The 18,266-nt window shown below is 51.3% G+C and overlaps 1 protein-coding gene across 1 annotated transcript; it reads left to right on the top strand.

Moving 5' to 3' along the window:
• The first annotated feature begins 9,385 nt into the window (after window positions 1-9,385).
• On the top strand, window positions 9,386-18,000 carry LOC115080680 (keratin, type I cytoskeletal 47 kDa-like). The gene is made up of 9 exons (XM_029585036.1): window positions 9,386-10,113; window positions 12,083-12,165; window positions 12,772-12,928; window positions 13,234-13,395; window positions 13,546-13,671; window positions 14,108-14,331; window positions 15,226-15,272; window positions 17,138-17,160; window positions 17,729-18,000. The coding sequence occupies exons 1-9, from the start codon at window positions 9,478-9,480 to the stop codon at window positions 17,747-17,749; spliced, it is 1,479 nt and encodes a 492-aa protein (XP_029440896.1). The 5' UTR covers window positions 9,386-9,477; the 3' UTR covers window positions 17,750-18,000.
• The last annotated feature ends 266 nt before the right edge of the window (window positions 18,001-18,266 follow it).

Genomic DNA, 18,266 nt, shown 5'->3' with positions numbered 1-18,266 from the left:
GGGAGGCCGCAGGGGGCAGAGACGCAAAGTAGGAATACAGCACGGACAGCTGAAGGGAGGCCACAAGGGGCAGAGACCCAAAGTATGATTACAGCACGGACAGCTGAAGGGAGGCCGCAGGGAGCAGAGACCCAAAGTAGGAATACAGCACGGACAGCTGAAGGGAGGCCGCAGGGGGCAGAGACGCAAAGTAGGAATACAGCACGGACAGCTGAAGGGAGGCCGCAGGGGGCAGAGATGCAAAGTATGATTACAGCACTGACAGCTGAAGGGAGGCCGCAGGGGGCAGAGACCCAAAGTATGAATACAGCACGGACAGCTGAAAGGAGGCCGCAGGGAGCAGAGACGGCAGCGCCCTGAGTCACCCCAGATCCTAGCCTCAATCTTTTGGATTCTGCGGGCCCTGGGGACCGGTTTCTCTCCGCGTTTGCTGCTACACAGGATGGTCCCAGGAATCACCACTGGCGTCCTTTGGCGCGCTGCGGCACGCTGTTTATTTTCTGAACTCCTTCTCTGCCGTCTCCCGCCGCTTTCCTTCGCACAAATTAACTTTTTTTTTTTTTGTTTTTTTATTGCGGAAATGAGATGTTTACTGCTGCTGCTCCGTGTCTGTTGTTTCTGTGAAGCTGCAAACGGCCTTGGCACATCCGCTGCCACTCTCAGGCCCTGTAAACCCCTTGTAAATCCGGCTAAATAAATGCATCTGGGCACCCAGTCATTTCTATCAGCGTCACAGGCAGAAATCGCCCGCCTCAGCCCATCCACTCCCTCTCCTCACCTCTGCTCCTCTTACCCCCTCCTATGTTCAGGCATTGCCTCTTCCTGCTGTTTGCTCAGAGGTGTTCGTTAAGTTAATTTGCCTGGATCTGTGAGGAGAGTGTTGTGTGCACGGTCGGGTGGTGACATGTTTGCTCGCTGGAGGACACTTTTGCCCTGCACGTTTATCTTCCTGCCTTGCGGGTTGCAAACCTGATGAGCTTTCCCATTTCCAAGCGAGCACTCCCTTCCTCCGGCCTCTCTCTCTCTCTCTCTCGACACCCCCCCCCCCCCCAAGGCTAGGGCATGAAGAACATCTGGGCTTCTCCCCGGGCATCCAAGGCTCAGGCGGGCCTTCAACGGGTCAGGGCCTGTGATGGAGGCCTCAAGGTCAAAGGTGAGGCTTTGTCTTGAATTTCCAGGGATGCCAGAGGGAACAGGAGGGCAGGAACAGGGTTGCAGGAGGTGAAGAAGGCTGTAGCAGACCAGCAGCGATGGTGGAGCGGGGAATAATGAGGTATGGAGGACTCAACCCTGTTCACCTTCCACCCCCCTCCCCTCTCCTTCCATAAGAACCTGCCATACTGGGTCAGACCAAGGGTCCATCAAGCCCAGCATCCTGTTTCCAACAGAGACCAATCCAGGCCACAAGTACCTGGGGAGCAGTATGCAGATGAGCCTTCCAGTCCTCTTCTACTGCAAAGGGTGCAGGGTCTCTGGAAGCTGGGGCTGTGGAATTCAATCCCTGGATGGCTTGCGGTGACCTCTGCACTCCTCTCCCGGGGGATGCTGGGAGCAGTATGCAGATGAGCCTTCCAGTCCTCTTCTACTGCAAAGGGTGCAGGGTCTCTGGAAGCTGGGGCTGTGGAATTCAATCCCTGGATGGCTTGCGGTGACCTCTGCACTCCTCTCCCGGGGGATGCTGGGAGCAGTATGCAGATGAGCCTTCCAGTCCTCTTCTACTGCAAAGGGTGCAGGGTCTCTGGAAGCTGGGGCTGTGGAATTCAATCCCTGGATCGCTTGCGGTGACCTCTGCACTCCTCTCCCGGGGGATGCTGGGAGCATTATGGAGATGAGCCTTCTGGTTCTCTTCTACTGCAAAGAGTGTGGGGGCCTCTGGAAGCTGGGGCTGTGGAATTCAATCCCTGGATGGCTTGCGGTGACCTCTGCACTCCTCTCCCGGGGGATGCTGGGAGCAGTATGCAGATGAGCCTTCCGGTCCTCCTCTACTGCTTCCAGTGATGCTTCATCACTTTCTTCTTACTATAGCCTCACTGAACCGTAGGCTCCCATGTTATAGAGGTCACCGTCTCAAGACAGGGCACAAGCCAGGGGATGCCCTTGGCTCTGAGTTCAAGACTCCTAACTGCCACAGACTCTGTGTGCGGGACCTTTGGACAAGTCACTTTATCTCCCTATGCCCGAATGGTTCCCGAAGCCATCCCACCCCCATTCGGTTGGGTTTTCAGAATAACCACAATTTGATTTTTTTTTTTTTTTTAAATTTGATTTACATTCTGCCCGTCAGCCACTTTAAAGCAGATTACATTCAGGTTTCTTGGGCAGTTCCCTGTCCCCAGAGGGCTCATGATTATGCATGAAATACGTTTGCATGCGCCTTCCTTAATTGCGTGCAAATATCACTCACACAGGTTCACTGCAAATAGGCCAAAAAAAAAAACCAACCTGAGAGGCTGGGAATGGCCCAAGGGCAGGTTAGGGAGTCATTCAGCCCCCCCCCCGACACGGACTCCGTGAGTGACCCTGGGCAGGCCACGTCACAAGGCTGGAGAAAGGAGAGCAGAACCCAGCCTTCCTCTCTCCATGCGGCAATCCACCGTGGATCTATGTGCAAGCCTTGGAGCAGAGCTCCGGACACCTGACCCTCATCTTGGTTTCCTTCACTTCTGCGACTTTTCCCATCAAAAAAAAAAGAAGACCGCGTCTTTTAGAAGGCAGCGGGACTGAGGGGGCTTTAGAAAAAAACACGGAACTAGGCAAACCGGGTCATGGAAGAGCAGGTGCCAAGGGTCAAGGCCACACGTGGCAGCGTTTCCCACCCCTAAACCCTACTCCCGTCCCACCGTGAAACGTCAACCAGGCATAAACTTCCCACCGCCATTCCGGGCGTTCGGGCCCGGCCACCTCCAGTGTCCTGCGGCGAGAGCCAGGGCGGGACTGGGACCGGAAACAGGACGGCAGGAGCTGCTCGCGACGCCTCTGCGATCGATCCACGGTGCGAGCGCGCCCGGGGCACTGCGTGCGGTCCCGGTTGCGGCGTCGCTGGAAAAGGGACGGAGAAGGGGGAGCAAAACGATAAGAGGGGATGGAACAGCTCCCCTGTGAGGAAAGGCTGAAGAGGTTAGGGCTGTTCAGCTTGGAGAAGAGACGGCTGAGGGGGGGGGGATAGGATAGAGGTCTACAAAATCACGAGCGGGTGCAGGATATAACGTTGAATTGTGGGGGTTAATGGATGAGAATTCGAGGTGTAGGGTTAGGAATTGGGGGGCAGGGGGGGGAGAGGTGTAGATATGGGGGGGGGGGTGCGGGACTCACACGGAGGGGTGCCGGGAGGAACCTACCCCTCCCTGCCTGCGCTCGGCAGTCGGGAAACGTAGCAGAATACAGCCTCCGTTCCCCCCCCCCCCATCACCGCTCAGGCCCTCCCCCTGTGTACTCTGCCCCCCCCCCCCCCCGAGCCTGTAGGGTTACAGAGCCAAATGCAGACGCCTCCTTTGCCAAACAACGCCAAGCATCTCCCGAGGAGGTGTCCCACGGAGATGCCCCCGAGGAGCTGTCAGTCCCCTGCCCCCCCCCCGAGTCCCTGACTCAGCAGTCAGATGGCGCATCCAGGGTGGGGGCGCGTCCCATGGATTTTAATAATCAGGCAAGGAACAGCAGATGTGAAAGGTCCCTTCCTTAAACAGCTTGGCGCTGAAGTCTGGGCACTGGGAGCCCAGATCAGAAAGCTCCTAGTCTGGGCAGGGAGCGGGACTATGTCCGAATGCTCTTAGATTGGGGGATACACAATTATACCCTTTCCCTTGCAGTGCTCTGAAGTGATGATGCCAGCCCAGGACTCCTGCGCTCCAGCAGCAACCCTGGCAAGGGGGTTTAAGAGGCAGCTGGGTGCAGTTCATCAGCCAGAAGCCGGTAGATAACCTCAGCTGTCAGTTAAAGGAAACTGAATCATCACAGTTCCCCCCTATGTCATTCCAAGATTTACATCACATCTGAGAAAATGCAGGGATGCCGCTGGGCTGATAGTCATCAGGATTCCCAGGCAGGCATCGCAGTGCCACGCGTAAAGTGCGTGTAGAAGCACGGACATCTGAAGGACAGACCTTCATCAGAGTCCCATGCAGGCGTCAAACAGATTTATATTCCGCTCTGTGCACTTTTTTCCAGCATAAATAAAGTGTAAATACAGCACAGACAGATAAAAGAGCAGATCTTCATTGGAAGCTCATTCAGGCATCACACTGATACACATGAAGTGCGAATACAGCACAGACAGATGAAGAGATCTTCATTGGAGGCTCATTCAGGCATCACACTGATACACATGAAGTGTGAATACAGCACAGACAGATGAAGAGATCTTCATTGGAGGCTCATTCAGGCATCACACTGATACACATGAAGTGTGAATACAGCACAGACAGATGAAGAGATCTTCATTGGAAGCTCATTCAGGCATCACACTGATGTACATGAAGTGTGAATACAGCACAGACAGATGAAGAGATCTTCATTGGAAGCTCATTCAGGCATCACACTGATGCACATGAAGTGTGAATACAGCACAGACAGATGAAGAGATCTTCATTGGAAGCTCATTCAGGCATCACACTGATGCACATGAAGTGTGAATACAGCACAGACAGATGAAGAGATCTTCATTGGAAGCTCATTCAGGCATCACACTGATGCACATGAAGTGTGAATACAGCACAGACAGATGAAGAGATCTTCATTGGAAGTTCATTCAGGCATCACACTGTTGCACGTAAAGTACAGATCAGCATGGACCATTGATCTTCTTCAGAGCCCCATGCAGGCACCACATAGATACAGATAAAGAATAAATACAGCACGGACAGCTAAGGGACCGGCAGTACAGGGGCTGGTGTGGTGCGGGTGGTGGTGGGGAGTTGTCGGGGTTGTCTTTGAGAAAGCTCAGGGATGAGCAGCACACAGGCTGCTGTTCGGTGTTGGGGGGGGGGGGGGGGTAGGGTGGATTGGGTTGTCTTTGAGAGAGCTCAGAGCCCAGCTGTAGAAGGGCTGGGCAGCTTTCTCTTTGCAGATTCTGTGTTTAGAGAACAGGTGTGGGGCTGTCACCAGTCACTTTCTGGCACCCGTTGGCCCCGCAAGGGGATGGGATCGTTCACCTCAGACTGTGCCCCTGGGTGAGTGCGTGGATAATATATTTTCTTATTGCAAATGGGCGAATGATGAAAGGTTTAGATTCTGAGATCGGTATGCAGGATTTGCATCTGCACCGCTGCATGTTAACACAACACCACATCACAGGGCACCTTCACAACCCTCTTGCAACGAGCTCAAATGTTCCTTTTCTCAGGGGGACTCATTATAACAGGCACCCCTGTGTACCTAAGCCTGTCAATTAATTTATATTCATATATATATTTTAAATGAATTTCAAATAAAGGTTTATCTGCCGTGCCATTGAAGCTGAAACTGATTCTCTGCTCTCAGCTATCTGACAGATTCCCTCATCTTTAATGATTTGCCCTGAATCGATTTTCTCTAGAAAAAAAAAATTACTGATTCCAGCATTACAGTTCTACAGTATTAGAATAACAGTGTCAGTATTACAATTACAGTATCCAGTGTTCCAATGCTACAGTGCTACAGTATTAGAGTAAAAGTGTCACAGTATTACAGAATTACGGTATCCAGCGTTACAATGCTACAGTGTTAGAGCAATAGTGCCACAGTATTACATTTACAGTATCCAGTGTTCCGATGCTACAGTATTAGAGTAAAAGTGTCACAGTATTACAGAATTACGGTATCCAGCATTACAATGCTACAGTGTTAGAGCAATAGTGCCACAGTATTACATTTACAGTATCCAGTGTTCCGATGCTACAGTATTAGAGTAAAAGTGTCACAGTATGCCAGAATTACAGTATCCAGCATTACAGTGCTACGGTATTAGAGTAATAGTGTCAGAGTATTACAGAATTACAGTATCCCGTATTCCAGTGCTACAGTATTAGAGTAATAGTGTCACAGTATTATATTTACATTATCCAGTGTTCCGATGCTAGTGCTACAGTATTAAAGTGTCACAGTATCACACATTTACAGTATCCATAATGCTACAGTGCTACAGTATTAGAGTAATAGTGTCACAGTATTACAGAATTACAGTATCCACCATTACAGTGCTACAGTATTAGAGTAATAGTGTCAGACTATTACAGAATTACAGTATCCGGTGTTCCAATGCTACAGTATTAGAGCAATAGTGTCACAGTATTACATTTACATTATCCAGTGTTCCGATGCTAGTGCTACAGTATTAAAGTGTCACAGTATCACACATTTACAGTATCCATAATGCTGCAGTGCTACGGTATTAGAGTAATAGTGTCACAGTATTACAGAATTACAGTTTCCAGCGTTACAATGCTACAGGGTTAGAGTCACAGTGTCACCATATTACTGTGCCTCAACATATTGCTCTGTTCCACACATGTCAGTGGATTCAAAATTAACCAATGTCCACTGTAAAAATACTTTCAAGGTTCCTTAGCCTTGACAATCCTTTTTTAGTGTAACACTTACTCTTATCCTGTAATACCGTAGTGTTGTAATGCTGCATACTGTAATTCTGTAATATTGGTACTCTGCAATAATGCATAACTTGACTTTGTGACACTGAAATGTGGTAATACTGTATCATTATTTTGTAGTACTGTACTATTGGAGTGGTATTCATATATAGAGTAACACTGTGACATTGTTACTCTCTCTAACTGCATTAATGTATTACCCCATAATAATGTGTTATCATGATACTGCAGTGATGAGGTTCACTGATATTGTTTCTGTGTAATACTGGAGCATTCTAGTAGTGTAATGCTGTTAATTTGTAATACTGTATTATTGTGAAGCTGTAACACTGTAGTACAGTAATACTGTGATAGTGCTGCTCTATGTAACTGCATTACTATGATATTGCAATGCTGGACTATAGCAGTATTGTAATGTTGGTCCTATATAATACTGTATTGTGTAACACTAGTCGTAGGCAACAATACTGTACAATTAGAACAATAGGGGCTCAGTAATAATGTAAGGCCAATATTCAGTAATAATGTATTACCAGTGATCTGGGGTGCAGTCATACTGTCACACTGTTATCCTGTATTACTAGGGTCCTGTAACACTGTTACTCTGCAATATTGTATTGCCATGCACTGGGATGCAGTGATAACGCTGTAACACTGCTAACTCTGTATTACCACAGCGCCGTGACACTGTTGCTCTGTATTACCACAGCGCCGTGACACTGCTAACTCTGTATTACCACAGCGCTGTGACGCTGTTGCTCTGTATTACCACAGCCCTGTGACACTGTTGCTCTGTAATACCACAGCGCCGTGACACTGTTGCTCTGTATTACCACAGCCCTGTGACACTGTTGCTCTGTATTACCACAGCGCCGTGACACTGTTGCTCTGTATTACCACAGCGCCGTGACACTGTTGCTCTGTATTACCACAGCCCTGTGACACTGTTGCTCTGTAATACCACAGCGCTGTGACACTGTTGCTCTGTATTACCACAGCGCCGTGACACTGTTGCTCTGTAATACCACAGCGCCGTGACACTGTTGCTCTGTATTGCCACAGCGCCGTGACACTGTTGCTCTGTATTACCACAGCCCTGTGACACTGTTGCTCTGTATTACCACAGCGCCGTGACACTGTTGCTCTGTAATACCACAGCGCCGTGACACTGTTGCTCTGTATTACCACAGCGCCGTGACACTGTTGCTCTGTAATACCACAGCGCCGTGACACTGTTGCTCTGTAATACCACAGCCCTGTGACACTGTTGCTCTGTAATACCACAGCGCCGTGACACTGTTGCTCTGTATTACCACAGCCCTGTGACACTGTTGCTCTGTAATACCACAGCGCCGTGACACTGTTACTCTGTATTACCACAGCGCCGTGACACTGTTGCTCTGTAATACCACAGCGTTGTGACACTGTTGCTCTGTATTACCACAGCGCCGTGACACTGTTGCTCTGTATTACCACAGCGCCGTGACACTGTTACTCTGTATTACCACAGCCCTGTGACACTGTTGCTCTGTATTACCACAGCGTTGTGACACTGTTGCTCTGTAATACCACAGCATTGTGACACTGTTGCTCTGTATTACCACAGCGCCGTGACACTGTTGCTCTGTATTACCACAGCCCTGTGACACTGTTGCTCTGTAATACCACAGCGCTGTGACACTGTTGCTCTGTATTACCACAGCGCCGTGACACTGTTGCTCTGTAATACCACAGCGCCGTGACACTGTTGCTCTGTATTGCCACAGCGCCGTGACACTGTTGCTCTGTATTACCACAGCCCTGTGACACTGTTGCTCTGTATTACCACAGCGCCGTGACACTGTTGCTCTGTAATACCACAGCGCCGTGACACTGTTGCTCTGTATTACCACAGCGCCGTGACACTGTTGCTCTGTATTACCACAGCCCTGTAACACTGTTGCTCTGTATTGCCACAGCGCCGTGACACTGTTGCTCTGTATTACCACAGCACCGTGACACTGTTGCTCTGTATTAGCACAGCGCCGTGACACTGTTGCTCTGTATTACCGTATTCCTGTGGCTCTGGGATGCTGTGGGGGAGCCCAATGGCCCCTTCTTGGTCAACGTTCCCTGCACAGGGGGGGAAACTGCAAGCCAGAAGCTTGTTCCCTGTCCAGAACAGAAGACATCATTCTCCCACCGCCTGCTTTCTCATTAGAAAGCGATCATGCAATCTCCCATTTGTCTCTTTGCCCCCTGACTCAAACTCTCTTCTGCTTCCCTTTTCCTGTTTGACTTTGGGGGCCCCCGCGCCATAAAATGCGCTGACCTGAGCCTGTGCTTTCAACTCACGTTTTAGCGTGGAAGAGATCCCCCAGTAAAACGCAAGTTACAATCCACCCCACAGATTGCTGCAGGGACATGCAAAGCCCATGTCAAGGCTGATACTCCCGCTTCTAGCCCAGCTTTTCGCTTCACTCACTTTTTTTTTTAATGTGGTTTTCCGTTTATTTTCACTCGCTTTCCATTCGCATGCGACATCTGCTGCCTGCATCCCGTGGGTTTTTATTTAGCGCACGGGTAAAAGAAGACCCGCGCTAGGAGTTAGCGTCAGTTTTATCACACTGGCCCCAGTTTAGTCTTTTTTTACGAGCTGGAAAGCTTCCCTTGTCCGGCACCCACCTTGCCCCCACCTCAAAGCAGATTTAAAAAGCCTGCTTGGGGGGTGGGGGGGGGGGGGTGCCCCCAAGCATCCAATCAGAGAGCGAGTGGGCGTGGCCCGGGGACCCATTTAAGAAAGCCACCTCCGCAGCCACATTCGCAGCTGCCACCTGCAGGTTCGCTCCACCATTGCTCCTCACCTTCCGCTTGTCTCTCTTTCCCTCTCCTTTCGGCGATCAGGTTAGTGAGGGCCATGGCTCTCCTGAGGGACAGGGGGTTCTCCAGCCTCTCGTTTTCCGGAGCCGGGGACAGCTCTTTCAAGGGGTCCCTGGCAGCCGAGAGGTTTGCCAGAAGCAGCTGCACGATGTCCAAGTCCTCTGCCCACATGGCGCAGTCCGAGATGGCCGCCGCCGCGTACGGGGGGAGTGGGTTCGGCTACAGGGAGGGCTTGGGCTACAGGGACGCCTATGGCTACGGCGGGGGCTTGGGCCTCAGGGGAGGCGCGGTGTCCGCCGGCTCGGGCTTCGGCGGCGCCATCAGGTCCGGTTACGTAGGCGGGGTCGGCTCCGGTTTCGGAGGCGGCCTGGGAGCCGGTGTCGGGCTGGGCGGCGGAGGCAGCTTCCTGACCACCGGCGGCGTCGGGGTGGCCGGCCCCGGGCCGTTCGGGGTCGGTGATGTCGGCGTCGACTCCGGCCTCATGATCAACGAGAAGTTCACCATGCAGTGCCTGAACGACCGTCTGGCCAACTATCTGGAGAAGGTGAAGACCCTGGAGGAGACCAACAAGGCCCTGGAGACCAGGATCCTGGAATACCACAGCGGGCCTGGCACTGTGACCCAGTTCGACTGGAAGGAGCAAGAGGACATCATTGGACCTCTGAAAGATAAGGTGAGATGTTCCGCGACTCTTCTCCGGCTTTACTGCTCTCCCCAACCCCCATCTCTAGCAATGCCTCCTCTGGGACTCGTGCTTTAAATTTCTCAAGACCAGCTCAGCCTCTCCTGCGCAGCCCTCAGACCCCTGGCGATCGTCCAAATTTAGACCAGGAAATGGGGATTGGGGGGGGGGGGGTCCCGGAGGGCACATGCGGAGCTAGTGAGAAAACACTCCTTGGAGCCAGGAGCATAGCTTCCACTGCTACTGCAGCGTTAGTACTCAGCCTGGGGGTCTTCGAGGCCCCGGGTTGCAGGCAGCGACAGTCACTGCTCAGTCCGCTCAGAGACGGGTGGCGGGGGAGCAGTCACCGTATGGAGGACCGGGCTGCAGGAAAGCTGCAACAGAGAACTGTCATAAACTCCCCTTTCCCCACCTCTCCCCCTCAAATCCCATCTTCATTAGGTCAGTTGCACGTGCATGTGGAGGTATTCCCCTCTCCTCTTCCCCAACATCACTTGTGCAAAATACAGGCTGCCTGCCTACAAGAGCTCGCTCCAGGCTTATTTCCTGCAGTGGTCTTCTCCACTCAGCTGCTGTCCGCGCAGAGCAGTTTCACCTTCTCTGCTACCGCTCTCTTTAAATGCCCGTCCCTACTATGCAGGTGCTGCTGCTGCAGAGGGGACAATGCTTGCATATTAAGAAACGTGGCTTGGAGGCCAGCATTCACGTTCAGGGTGGACCAGTGCACTTCGGGAACATCACACCAATTGGGCCATCCCATCTGCTGAGTTATTCTGGTCCATATTGCAAAGGAGAGATCCCGGCTGCCCGCCACAGAGGCTGGACTGCTTGCTTCTTTTTAGCTGCCCCTTCATTTGTCTCCTTATGGCCACCGTATTGATCTGGTTGGGTTCTAGAGGAAATTGCAGCCTACTGGACCCATCTGGCTACCTTATGGCCTGCAATGCCAGCCCATGCTTTTAGTCACCCTTTTTATCTTCCGGTCAACTCTCCCCTTGTCTCTGCTCTCCTGCAGGCAGAGAAGAGAGATTTTTTTGTGATACTAGCAAAAGAACTCTCCCAGCTGCCTGCATTTCCTCCCACACCCTCTGACCAAGAGAAAACTGCTGCCATCTGCCCTTGCTCCTCCCCTCAGCCTCTGAGAAAGAGAAGACCTGCTCCCTTCCCCTGCCTCTAATCAATGGAAGGACCTCTCCAAGCCTCCTGTGCTCAATCCCTTCCACAGTGTCTGACAAAAAGAAGAGCACTCTCAGCTGCTTGTGCTCCCACGCACAGCTTCCAACCAATTGTAGAACTCTTCTAGAGGACTGTGCTCCCACCCAGCCTTTGACCAACAGAAGACTTCCTCCAGTTGGCTGTGCTCTCTTCTACAGCCTATGCTCATTAGAAGACTTCTCCCAGTTGACTATGCTCTCTCCCACAGCTGCTGACCAATAGAAGACCTCTCCCAGTTGACTGTGCTCTCTCTCCCACAGCCACTGACCAATAGAAGACCTCTCCCAGTTGACTGTGCTCTCTCTCCCACAGCCACTGACCAATAGAAGACCTCTCCCAGTTGACTGTGCTCTCTCCCACAGCCACTGACCAATAGAAGACCTCTCCCAGTTGACTGTGCTCTCTCTCCCACAGCCTCTGACCAATAGAAGACCTCACCCAGTTGGCTGTACTTTCTCCTGCAGCCTCTGACCAATAGTTGAGCTCTCCCATCTACTTGACTTTTGTCCAGAGCTAGGCAGTTTTGGTTTATGGGCTGCTCGTGCCACAGTTACCCGTGGCAATGGTGGAAGGAAGTCTGCTGCTGGTGGCTCCATCCCCATATCGGGCTTCAAGATTCGCAAAGTAAAAGTCCTCCAACTTATAAGGCCTTCCTATAAGCAACATAAAATATTTGCTTCCTCTGCCCCCCCAAACACAGACACAATCTGTTCTTTCATCTCTATCTTTGCTTTTTCTGTTTCAGATCCTGGCCCTAATTATAGAAAATTCCCAACTCACCCTGGAAGTGGATAACGCCCGTCTGGCAGCGGATGACTTCAGAAACAAGTAAGGTCTTGAGCAAGGTCATAGGGATGGGAGCGGTCACAAAGGGGCCCCAGGACCAGTTGCCATCTATCCCTAAGTTCCCTGGAGGCTAGGATTTCCTCTCCTTGGAAAGACTTGGGTGCCTCCTTTGTTATCAGACTGAGATTTGAGACCACTAGACCCCCCTGGAAGCTGCTTCGGAAGCTTTCTGTACGAGTCAGCCTAAGATGAGCTTTGAGATCATTTCCAGATATTCCATCAAAGCAACGAGAGTGGGGCATAGGTCAGACGTGGTGAAGAGGAGAAAGTGGGAGAGCTAAATTTGCAAGCTCCGAAATCCGATTGTCCGAGAATTGGAATGACCCATGCTAGAGCCAGTTGTTTGCTCCCCTTCCAGCTATGCCTACAATCCTCTCTCTTTTCCAGCTATTTCCCGTTTCTGTCTTCATTTCCATCTTCAGCTATTTTTATATACTTGTGTATTCTGCTTTCCACCTGCGAACCTGTTGTCTCCCACCCACCCCCATCAACTCGTTTTCCAGTTGTGGGGACACCTGGTTCTGTCTCCCCTTTGACCCTTGGCTTTTTCCGCCCCCCCCCCCCCCCCCCCCCAAATCCCTCCTCCAGGTATGAGACGGAGCTGGTCTTGCGCCAGGCGGTGGAGACCGACATCAACGGGCTACGGGCTCTGAAACAGGAGGCGGTGCTGAGCCACATGACTCTGGAGCAGGAGCTGACTTGCCTGCAGGAGGAGAAGATTGATTTCAAGAAGCAGCATGAGGAGGTGAGGAGGAGCTGCCAGCGGTGGGAAACTGCTTATTATCAGCATCAATAGCAGGGGATCTAATAATGTTTGGGTACTTGCCAGGTATTTGCAACCTGGGTTGGTCACTGTTGGAAACAGGATACTGGACTCGATGGACCTTCCTGTCCTTTTTTTTTTCCCCGTTTCTTTCTCTGTATACCCTCTCCTCTGCCTTGAGCTGTCTGTCTTTCTTATCCCTCCTTTTCCTTTCCCCCTAAGTGACCATTTCTGAATATGCTCTGGTTTATCCTTCCCGTCCACCCCCCCCCCCCCCCAAAACTTAGGACATGGCAGAACTGAGGACGAGGATGCTGGGCACCGTGAATGTGGAGCTCGAGGCTGCTCCCGCCGTGGACCTGAACAAGATCTTGAATGAAATGCGCATGGACTATGAGCTGGTGGTGAAGAAAAGCCAGCAAGAGTGCGAGGCCTGGTACCAGAGGCAGGTGAGAAAAGCAACCGGCAGGGAGCGGATGGATACACTCCTCCCCTCTCAGCTTCTCTTGTCGGTCTTCCTCCTCCTTTGACTCTCATCCTCAGAGGCTTTCTTCTGTCCACCAGCTCAGTCCGTTCTTCTCTTCCCTTTCTCTCCGCAGGTGGAAATGCATACTGCCGAGACCCTAAAGAGCACGAAGGAAGTGGAGACAACCAAGACCGAAGTGATGGAGCTCCGGCGCGAGAATATGACCCTGCAGGCAGAGCACGACTCCGTGCACACCATGGTGAGAGCAGCCAAGCCGCAGGCCATGAGGGACAGGCTGAGTCGGTCCTGATTTTAAACACACACACACATTTTCGGTGATTTGAGAGTTCCTCTCTTTCTGACACACTGGAGAACTGGCTCATACTTGTTGACCATCCTGTTGGGCACATGCTTAAAATAGGATTGTGGACTGACTTCATTATCACTGGGCCAGGCCAATTCAGCCTGGTTTTACCCCCTTACGTGCAGGCACACACTTGTAGTTTCTGATTTTCTTAAGAAAAAGTCCATGCATACAAGAGGGGGAATGGGGGAGGGGGGCGGGGATATGTAAACACAGAACCGGGACCCGTTGGCAGCCACCTCCCCCCTCAATTGTTCAGCTACTGCTAATCAGTGATTCTTTCTTTTATTTTTTAATTCTCTCACCTTTCTTTGCCCGTCCTCATTCCCAGAGGTCATCTCTGGAGGTCACGGTCACCGAGACCGAGTCCCGCTGCCAGCAAGAGGTGCAGGTGATCGCAGTGCTGGCCGCCCAGATGGAGGCGGAGCTGATCAACCTGCGCGCCGAGATCACGCGGCAGGCGCAGGAATACCGCAGCTTGTTTAACATCAAGGAGAAGCTGGAGAAGGAGATCGCCACCTACAGGACGCTGCTGGAAGGCGTGGACAGCAAGGGGTAAGGCGGGTGGGCAAGGCGTTAGGCAGAATGGGCCTAGGGCGGGGCGGTGGATTTTCAAACAGTGCCGGACACTTTGCGTTTAATAGCATTGAAGCAAATAAATAAATAAAAATCGGGGCATGCAAAGAGGGAGGGGCTTTATCAGAAAGTGCAGCCATCATCCCAGGGATTAGGGTAGGGAAGTGAAACGGTCTTACCAAGGTCTCGTACAGACCCGTGTCAGGGGGTGGCCTCCTCCGGTCCTCGAGGACCACCAACAGGCCTGGTTTTCAGGATACCCTACAATAAAATATGCACCAGAGAGAGAGGTGCAGACAAGGGAGGCGGGGCATGCAAATCTCTCTCTCGTGCATGTTCATCGGGGCATTGCTTGTGGCTCTTGAGGACCCAGAGTCGCCCACCCCTGCACTGCCTGCGTTTGGGGAAAAATGCGACTTGCCAGGGTGTTGCAGATTAGCTGGAAGGATGCAGCATCTATTGAAAAGGTGCAGACGACGACCGGTGGGGGCAGGTGGACCTTGGTATAGAGACTCTGGACCGGAGGGAAATTAGCTAAGATGGTAGCGGAGGGAATGACGGCGGGGAGAGAGAGAGAGAGAGAGAGAGAGGAAAGCAGTCCATGGCGTTGTCATTTAAAAGGAAATGGTCCAGATCTGGAAACATGAGCGAAATAAAAGGCAAGAAGCCGAGGGCACCGAGAAGTGCTGCCGCCTGGATGCCAAACCCCCCCCCCCCTTCCCGAATGTGGCACCCGTCCATGGGTAGGACAGATTTTATTTTTCGGTCCGCTCTGCTCCATTCTCCTAGAACAAAAAATTCAGTCTGTAAAAAAACCCAAAAAAACAGACTAAAATAACCCCCCCCCCTTTTTTTGTTCTTTTTCTTTCCAAGGGGCAAAGGGGGTCAGAAACCGAAAACCGTGGAACAGCACATTAAACGTAAGTCCTGCGACTGGCTAATGTCTTCGGGTTCATTCTCAGCAGGTGGTGAACCATCTGGCCCAGGGATCATCACAGACAGGGCTGAGCCCGTCCTGGACGTTACGAGACACCCCTCCCCCCTCTTCCTTGCCCCACCCTAAACCATAGGGGTCGACGCAGGGAAAACGGGCGCTGGCATCGAGGAGCCGCCCGCTGTCTTAAAAATGTGCACGCAGTCACATCCCCTGCGCGACACGTAAATCAGAGGCAGCGTTGAAAAGGGCGTCCACGGCGCTCGACAAGTTTGTTGCAACGGGCGCCAGTCGATACCGGCGGCTTTCTCCCTGCTTTTTTTTTTTTTTTTTTATAATTCACTTTCAGCAACCTCATCAAAATATTAGGGGCCCCTTGCTCTGCGAGTTTAAACCGTGTGGCCATAAGGAAAGTGGGTTTCTTTTAATCAAGTCAGAATATACATTTATTTTTCTCCACCGCGAGCAGTAAATTAAAGCGTCACAATGATACTATTTTTTTTTTTTTTTGTGAGCTCTTGACTGCGAGTTGACTTTACTCCACCTCCGCGGCTGGAGTTAAATTTGCCACATCAAGAAGTGTGCATTGGGCATCCAGCACTTTCCTGCCCTCATCTGCATGCGATTTACATATGGCAGGTGCTAGGATCGGGTATGCATTTAGTCAGGGCGCATGTTTTGGACACGCTATAACCTCCTTCCTGCATCGGGTGCTGGTCTAGTGCCTCTAAAACGCGCGCCCAGCTGCCTGCAACGCCCACGTGCTAGGCTGGGTGCACTTTATTGCATCGGACCCCATGGTGTTTTCTCAGGATTTCTAATCTGAGATGAGCAGGAACTACATCTCCCAGCATGCACCAGGGCTGAAGACTCAGGACTGGCTCCTGGCGTGGGCCCAGCTGGTCACCTTAGGACCCCCCCCCCCCTACTCTCCCTCAGCATCTCCCCCTTCTTTCAAAATCTGCTTTGTTCATTTATTTTAATAACTCCTTAAAAATTAATTGAAAAATATAAAAAATGTTTTTGTTTTCTCATCTTTAATTTCCTGGAAACCTTAATTTAATGGAGCTTATACAAAGATAACAAAAAATGTTTTAACTCCTAAATCCAAAAAAAACAATCAAGCTTAAATAAATGTTTTCCTCTGAGCTTACAAGACACAAACAGCGCAATCCGTAGTTTCTTTGGTTATTTTTTATAAATTAAAAATTGTAACCACATAGGAGGAAATAATTTTATCCTAAATGTACACTTCCTAGATATAAGATATAATTTGCCAGCTGGGCTCATCACCCAGGGGAGTTGCCACTTTCCTTAGCATAATAGGAACTACAAGTCCCACCTTGCAATTGGTCTATGTGTGGTGGTAGTGGGGGTGAAGGGGTGTGTGGTGGGGGGAGGGTGTATGTTGGGAGGAGGGTTGAGGGGAGGGTGTGTGTGATGGTGGTGGTGATAGGGGTTGAGGGTGTGTGGTGGTAGTGGGGGTGAAGGAGTGTGTATGTGGGTTGGAGAGGGTGTGCGGTGGGGGGGAGGGTTGAGGGGAGGGTGTGTGTGATGGTGGTGGTGATAGGGGTTGAGGGTGTGTGTGTGGTAGTGGGGGGGGTGAGGGTGTATGTATGTGTGTGGTGGTGGGGGTGAGTGTATAAGTGTGGTGGGGGAAGGGGGTGTATCTGTGTGGTGCTGGGGGTGGGGGGGAGTGTGTGTACATGTGAGTAATAAAACCAGGACTGGAGAACCCGGAGCCATCTGGCAACCCCTAATATGAAATTCTTCGAATTAGCCTTTGGATTTTCATTTCTTAAAAACATTCACATCTTTTGCTTGTGTTTTGTTTTTTTTTTCCTGCTGTAGCTATCACGGATTCAGATTTACTGGTGAGTGTCCGGGGGTAGAAGGAAGGTGGGAGCGCCGCTATTTCTCCACTCGGCGCCCTCGCCCTTTCCTCGGGAGTTTATAAAGCTTAAAGCGAAGGGAGGCTTGGTAACAGCTTAGTGCCGCCGCTACCAGCAGAGGGCGCCGACCCTCATGCAAAACCCGCTGCGCCGGGCGAAAAGCTGGCGCCCCCGCAAAAAAATACGCGCTGTACCGAGCGCAACTTATCGCCCCCATGAACAGGGGAGGGGGGAGCACCAGTGCGCTTTTACAGCGAGCCGTGCTCTTACAGGGCGGCCGCGCTTTGATTAGTGAAGGGAATTTCGGTTATCAGGCGACGGTAAAACTGGAGGAGCCCTGCAAAAAAAAAAAAAAAAACCGGCCACAAATTTGTGGCTCTGTTAGCCCTCCCTCCCCAGCATGCTCAATAATTTCAGCAGCTTGACGGCAAGGCAGTCTTACAAACATAAGAGGACCTAAAGAAAAAAAAGCCACAAATAAATGTCTGTGATCTGCCAAAACAAGCCCGGCAATCCCAGTTTATTGTTGCCTAATGCTTTGTTTTCTCAGGCTAAAAAGACCAGGAAGTGATGGACGGACCCTGCAGGAACCTTCAGAGGCCCCCGCCCTCTCTCCTCGCCTGCTGTTGCTCCCCCCCCTTTCCCTGACATGAACCCCAATCCCGCCGCTCCTCTTCCACCCATCCACCCTACTCCTACTTAACTTTTCTTTAGTGCTACTGCTTGGCTGCTGCCACCTCACCTGGGTGCGCTGTACCAGAGAGATTGACTTGTTCAAATTGTGCCGGGAGCTTCAATAAAAGCAGGAAACCGTGGACCCGCTGCTGCCTCTCGTGTCTCAAGTTCCTTTCAGCCCCTCGAAAGCAAAAATAAAGCCGCTTAACTCTCGCTTCTGGAGTTCTGGGTATAAAGTGGGGGAACACAAGACAACAACATACGATGGAACAATACCTATCCGGCTAGCCAGGGTTAACGATCACAATCCGATGGTCAGATCGGACCAGAGCGCGCTCAGTGCAGCTGAAAGCCCTCCAAACTGACTCAAAAAAATAAAAATAAAGTGAATAAATGAGCCAGTTCTTCAAGCT

Source organism: Rhinatrema bivittatum, chromosome 19 (genome assembly GCF_901001135.1).
Source record: "Rhinatrema bivittatum chromosome 19, aRhiBiv1.1, whole genome shotgun sequence".
NCBI classification, from domain to species: domain Eukaryota; kingdom Metazoa; phylum Chordata; class Amphibia; order Gymnophiona; family Rhinatrematidae; genus Rhinatrema; species Rhinatrema bivittatum.
The sequence above is the reverse complement of the archived record's forward strand: the minus strand, read 5'-3'. Positions and strand labels throughout refer to the sequence as shown.